We start from the raw sequence: 6,867 nt of genomic DNA, 5'->3' as shown, positions 1-6,867 counted from the left end.
AGGCTCGGAAAAGCTGCCTGGGCTCGGCCAAACCACTTTGGGTAAAGGCTTTGAGCTTAATCCCCTGATACCGTGTTAGTAAAAAAAAAAAAAAAAAAATTAAAAAAATCGGCGTCAAAGAGTTTAAACTGCAAATCTAGCGTTTAGTAAGTGCTAAAATTCGCATTTTGCAGGAATAGCTGGTTTAAGTCTAATAAGAAGTGCAGGTGGGCACAGCAGCACTTTGGTCACGCAGTGACAGCTTTGCTCGTGCTGGTGTTCACGGGAGGGAGAAGTTACACATCTTTGTGGCATAATAAAGAGATAATAAAGAGAATTCCTCCTCCAGGGGCTCCTGTGTCACCGAATCTGTGGTTTAGGCTTCTGGCAAAGCTTTTCCAAAGGAATAGCTGGCTCTGCTTGGCACCTGCTCCTGCGAGGGCAGGACAGATCCGGCTCAGGGTGCTGGAGCACCTCGTGTTTTAGGGGATGACACAGAGCTGTCCCAAGTACATTCCTGCATCTCTTGGACTTCCATCTGGGATATTGTCATTCCCAAGGAATGGTGCAGTGGTTTTGTGACTTGATTCTGCACTCCCAGGCAGGAGGCAGCAAGCAAAGGTCTTCTGCTTTCACCTCTGCAATATTTCAGTTGGGTTCTGATGCAGAGCTGTCAGAGCTCCCCCAGTAAAACCCCCTTCCCGTATTTAAACCAGCACAGAGGTGCTTAAATCCCAAAGAATCATTTAGGAGCCACGTTCTTACTCGAGTAAAATAAGGAGGGAAAACCCAATGTGGAGCAAATGATTTGTGGAGAGCACAGTAAATACCCTCTGACCGAAACGAGCAGTTTGACCCAAGGTTATATCTGTAGTTAACACTAAAAGGCTTTACTGTGACCTCTCTGAGCTGGGTCATGCCAAGTTCCCGTGGCATTTGTAAAGGTCAGGAACTCCCCACCTGTCCAGTCATTTAAAAAGTAAATATATATTTTAAAAAAAACAAAATACACCCCACCTAAAATCAGGAAGCGTGTGGCTCCTAAGCTGTCAAAACTGACTCGGTGAGCATGCAGGAGCACCCAGCACTCCCAGGGGACCCACCACAGCTCTCCCTGCTCAGATAAGCAGCAATTGACGCTGTGAGGGAGAGGGGGCTCGGCTTACCTTGAAAAAATCGTCCTGGTGGACCACGCAGCAGTTGGGGAGAGCCTTGATGAGCCTGTTGGTCAGGGTGGTTTTACCACCATTGGTGACACTGCAAGGGGGGAGACGCAGAGGTGGGAGAAGCATGTTAGAAATGGGTTAAAGCAGAGTCTGAGAGAGATACTGGGAACACTCGGGGCTGTGGGGGGACCCCCAAGCCTGAAAGAGCAGAGCCCTGAGGGATCCATGGGGGGCACCCTGAGGGACCCAAGCCCATGAGGGGACCTGTCTCTGACCCGCCCTTTGGTACCCGAACTCCAGCCCATGAAAGGAGATCTCCCCAGAGACCCAAGACCATGAGGGCACCCGACCCCAGACCCATTGGGGGACACCCTGAGGGTCTCAGGCTCCGACCCGCCTTGAGGGGACACCCCCCCCCAAAACCCCCGCCCGCCACGTTCGAATTTCCCGCCTCCCTAACGCCGGCCGCCGATTGGCTGCGACCTCCAACCGCCCCTTCCCTTTCCCGGCCGCTGATTGGCTGTGACCGTCTCCCGCGGCGCGCGCGTGTAACGGTTCCCGCGCGCGCGCAACGGACGCGCTGAGGGGGGCGCGCGGCGGCGGCCATGGCGGCCCCCTCAGGGAGCCATGGCCATGGCCGCCCCCTCACAGCCCGGCTCCCTGAGGGGGCCGCCATGGCCGCTCCCTCACAGCCCGGACCCCTGAGGGGGCCGCCATGGCCGCCCCCTCACAACTCAGACCCCTGAGGCGCTGCCATGGCCGCCCCCTCACAGCCCTTCCCCTCACAGCGGCCGCTCCCCTTGGGGGGCACCCGGCCCAAGATGGGGCCTCTCCGAGCTCCCTCTCCGGGCGCCTTTCCAGCCCCTCCGCGGGCTCGGGCTCCCTCAGGGCGGCTCGGGCTCCCTCGTACCCCCTTTTTAATGTAAAACCCCTGAACAATCGCCCTCTCCCACAGAGAGCTTGCTCCTCGTGTTTTATCCCGAGGCTGTACAAACCCTTCAGTGCTATAGTATTAATATAATAATCATCCGTCAATGCTCCTTTTCCCAAACCCTCCCACCGTCCCATCACGCACAGGCTTCCTAAATCCTATTTTTTAAAAGAAATCAAAAGCTTTTTTTACGCGCCCCCCCCCCCCCCCGTCTTGTTTGAAACAGCATTTCCCCCCTCGTGGTCTTTCAGAGAAGCTTTTAAAAGAAATTTTTTTTGGCTCTGTGACCTCTAAATTTACTCGAGATACTTTTTTTCCATCTCAGCATCCCTCCTATTAATCCTATAAAAGGATATATAAAACTATAGATAAAAATACATACATATGCACGCAAGTATGTAAGAATTGTATATATAAATATACAAAGAGCGTATATGAATATATTAAATATATACATAAAGTGTATATAAAAGTATATATAAAAGTATATGCTGCCCTGTAGAGCTCTCTATATTGAAGCAGCATATGTCCTATTAATCCTATACAAGTATATATAAAAAATATAAATGCATACATAAAAATACATATTAGATATATAAATTACATACAAAAGGGCATATAAATTACATTTATAAGCTTATGCCACCCTGCAGAGCTCTCTGTATTTAAGCAGAGTGAATTAAGACTCTGAGTTGCCTCATCTCTCAACTCCTGTACCCTGAGTATTATTTTATAGCCAGATAAATAATCTCCAAGCCTTCCATACAATAATTAAAAGGTAAAATAACATATATCCCCAAAATTAGCAGGCACTTACCCTCCGATTCCTATGATATATCTCATTTTGCCGAGTCGCCTCCTTTGCCGGAATGTGGCGAGGAAAAAAAAAAAAACAAACCCAAAACTATTTAGAAAGGCTGAAGCAACTTTCAGAGGAAGAAAAACTACGGCTGCCCCCTGTTCCCTCTTTGCTCTGGCTCGGCTTTGCCTCCCTGACTCGTTCATTGAGGGGAAAAGGCGGATTTGCTGGTGGATTTATAGGGCCGTGTCCCCGCCCCGGCGCTGATGGAAGAGCCCTGTGACCATCATGAGCCCCGTGTCACATTTTGGGGGGGGCTGAGCCAATCCTCATTCCAACATCACATCTGGGGGGCATTCGGCCAACCCTCACCCCAGGGTCACGTTTCGGGGGGGTTCAGCCACCATCTGATGTCACATTTTTTGGGGGGGGGTTCAGCCCTCATCCTGTTGTCACGTTTTGAGAGGTTCCAACCCCAATGTCACATTTTGGGGGGAGGTTCAGCCACCCCTCCAATGTCCCATTTTGGGGGGGTTCAGCCCTCACCCTGAGTTCCCATTTGGGGGGGGGGATTCAGCCACCCCCCGATGTCTCGTTTTGGGGGGTTTCACCAACCCTCTGATTTCACAATTTGGGAGGGATTCAGCCACCCCCTGATGTCTCGTTTTGGGGGGAGGTTCAGCCACCTTCTGATATCCTATTTTGTGGAGGCTTCAACCCTCACCCCAAAGCTGCATTTTGGAGGTGGGGGGGTCCTGCAAACTCTCCAACCTCACATTTTTGGGAGGGATTCTGCAAACCCCCCAATCTCACATTTTTGGGAGGGATTCTGCAAACCCCCCAATCTCACATTTTGGGGGGTTCAGCCCACCTTCCAATGTCCCATTTTGGAGGGGTTCAGCCCTGGCCCCGATGTCACCCTCTGGACCTGCACCTGTCCCTCTCCCTCGCCGGCCCCGTGCCGTGACAGGGCCAAAAATAACTTTTTGGCGAGCTCGTCCTTTGCCTAAATTAGTCATGGGGTAGGTGGAAATGTCACCCCTTTTGACAGATCCCCCTGGGGCTCGGGGAAGGCCCAGAGGTGTGTGTGGATATAATTAAGTCGGCTTTTTTTCCTTGCTGTCTCTCCCTTCCGTTCCTTTATTCCCCAGTTCCCACTGGATTATTTGAAACCAGGAGGAAGAATTTTTCTCTAAACTTCTGCTGGGGTGGAGGGGGGAGGAGGAGAAGAGGGAATTTTATTTTAATGTTACTTTTTTATTCCTTTTAATCAAGATGTTCAGAGTGTGGAGAGGCTGAGCAGTGAATCTACCCGGACTGTCTCCCTTTCCTCTTTAGGAAAAACTTTTTGAACAGCTTATTTCATATATATTTATTTTACACAGTCCTAACATTATCTGTCCAGAGAGTCTCCTCCTCCACAGTTCATTTAAGTAAAGTAAACCTTTTTAAGGTAAGTTCAATCTACCTGAGCTCCTTTCTCGAGTAAATACCTCTCACCATGTGCTTTAATTTGAATTATTCCAGCTGCTTCTAACATTGTCTCAACAATGCCAGGTGAAGGCAGAGTTAACAACAGCATTTTTTTTCTCAGATGGGAACTCTATAATGTGCACTTTTAAATGATATCTTGCCTTAAATCACCCGAATCATCGTGTGCCTTTATAAAATCACTCTATCCTGTGCCCATAGGAGTGCAGAGATGCTGCTTTAATTCTGATTTTTGGGTAGTACCTCCATCATCTACTCACTGGCTGTGAGGTATTTTGCCTTGAGCTGTTCAGCTCTTATGGTAAAAAATCCAAATATCCAGGATTTCCCCCCTAAGAATCCAAGGGAAGGTTTTTTTATTGTTGTTTTTAATTTTTTTTTTTTATTTTATTTATTTGTTCAGAGCTGCTCCCAAGCTGTTCTTAAATTTTTCTGTTTCACACCTGAGAAGGGGGTTGGTTTGTGGCCTAAACCCTCCTTTTGTCTCCCCCCAGCTGTGTCCGTTGGGCTAAAAATAAATAAAAAATAAACAGGTTTATTTTTCTCTACAAAGCTGTTTTATGCTCCTCAACCACGAGGCCAAGGCCCAGTGCTTTGATTATGAATAAACATGGGCTGCAAATTAGAAAATTATTAACTGCCACAGGTCAAGATTCTGGAGGTCTTGCAGTGGAGATACAGAAGGCGAGAAAAGAAATCGGGTTTAAGGGAGAACCTGGTGAATTTGTGGGTGGGAATTGAGCAGATGAGCTTTTCCAGCCTTAATTCTGGGTGATTCCACTTATTGTTTATGGTCAGTATTAACAGACAGTTGGTTGTTCGCAGACACACCGCTTGTAACTCCACTTTCACCCCCATTTCCAAGGTAAAATGGTAATTCCAGAGGAATTTGGAGCTTGGATTCCTGAACTGGAGTGAGCCATGACTGCCAGGGAAGTCGGATTTCCAGCAGCTTCCCAGCATTTACAGTGGGGAATTCCCCACATCAGCCTCTCAGCTGGGGAAAAAATAGGAAAAACTGACCTAAAATTCCCTCGCTGCTCAACCTTTTCGTGCCCTTTATTGCTTTTCTCTCCCATCCCTGAGCTAGGGAGGTGTCTGACTTCGAGAAACCAGATTCCAGGAATTATTTTGCCACGTTTGGAGGGGGGGAAAAAAAAAACCCAAACAAACCAGGAGGCTCCAAAGTTGTGTCCAGGTTCTGAGGGGACACCAGCTCTGGTCACCTCTGCTCCAGTTCTTTGTGCTGGAGACCTGCTAATCCAAATATTTTTGGAACATGCCATCCTCAGGAGTGAAGTTTGGGTTCTGCCCAGCTGGCTTTGCCAAGGGGGACACGGTTCAGGAGTGCAGGTGGGGTTTTTAGCCTTGGAAAAAAAAATGAATATGGGAGATAAACGATGGATTTGCAGTGCAGGGAGCAGACAGTGGTTGTATTGGGATCTGGGGAATTCCAGAGCACTGCCCCGCTGCCTCCACAAGGAATTATAACCCTCTGTTTCTCCTGAAAACAGGAGGGATGAAGGACAGGAGGCACATTTGTTGTTTTTTAACCTCACAGCTGCAAATCTCATCCCTGTCAAGTGTAAAAAGCTCGTTTTTCCCTCGGGGTAAAATCTCCTTTTCAAACCTTTTTTATTTTTATCCCTCCCTCAGTGCTCCCGTGGCTATTCCTGCCTTTTCCCTGAGTTTGCTTTTAAGCTCCTTGAGATGGTTTTGCTCTGTCCCCTCTCCCCTGCTCGTGCCCCCAAACATCCTGGGAGGTGGCATTCACCCCACATAGCTCAAATTCCCAAATTCCTGGCTGGCCTCAGCCCCGCTGTTCCCTTTGGAGGTGCCATGTGCCCTGCCTGTATTTGGAGCTCACATTCCAGCTGCCTCCTGGCTCCTTCCCTCCCAGCCAACCCCACCAGTGACACGGATGGTGACGCTTCCACTCCCCAGCGACCCCAACCTTCCCCCAGCCCGTAAAAATACAATTTATGCAAATGGCAGATGTTCATAAACACCTTTTTTTCGCCCTGTTTTGGGGTGAGTTTCGTGTTGGGCCTCTGAAACTTCCTTTTTTTTTTTGGGTGGAGGGGTTTGTTTAGCCCCCAGCCACGTTTATCTGCCTGACACTTCCCTCATACAAATGCCATTCACCACCGGGCTTGAATCAAAGACAGGGAATGTTCCCTCTCTCCACGTTTATTTTTAGAATACTAATGTTTACTAAAAGTGAACGTGAAATCTTCTTTGTTTAAAAAAAAAAAAGGAGCTAAATTTAGCAGGAGGCAGTTTAAGAATCGTGGAGCCAGCGGGGCATTATTTCCTTGCTGGTTGGTTTGGTTTCTGGGTGCCCACTGACCTTTCTGCTGCAAGATGTGACTCATTTCTTCTGCAGCTTTTAATTCCCACTTTAAATCCCTCACTAATCATAAGACATTGGGGATGGGACCAAGGTTAGGCCAAGGTTCCTCCTGCCAGGAACGTGCAGGGTGGGGGGGGGAAGTCAGAGG

At 48.7% G+C, this 6,867-nt stretch overlaps 1 protein-coding gene across 1 annotated transcript in view; it reads right to left on the bottom strand.

Annotated features, from left to right (window-relative positions):
* The window catches only part of NMRK2 (nicotinamide riboside kinase 2), a 7,773-nt gene extending 4,678 nt beyond the window's left edge, over positions 1-3,095 (bottom strand). Inside the window, exons 1-2 of the mRNA XM_027908556.1 lie at positions 2,894-3,095; positions 1,146-1,236 (exon numbers count right to left, since the gene is read on the bottom strand). Of these exons, the coding sequence (XP_027764357.1) occupies positions 1,146-1,236; positions 2,894-3,081 (279 nt within the window). The 5' untranslated portion in view covers positions 3,082-3,095. The remainder of the gene's footprint in view (positions 1-1,145; positions 1,237-2,893) is intronic.
* Between the last annotated feature and the right edge of the window lie 3,772 nt (positions 3,096-6,867).

This window comes from Empidonax traillii, unplaced genomic scaffold (genome assembly GCF_003031625.1).
Source record: "Empidonax traillii isolate 1590-97213 ecotype Southwest subspecies unplaced genomic scaffold, ASM303162v1 scaffold1748:size104815, whole genome shotgun sequence".
NCBI classification, from domain to species: Eukaryota; Metazoa; Chordata; class Aves; order Passeriformes; family Tyrannidae; genus Empidonax; species Empidonax traillii.
This window is presented reverse-complemented; position numbering and strand designations above follow the sequence as displayed.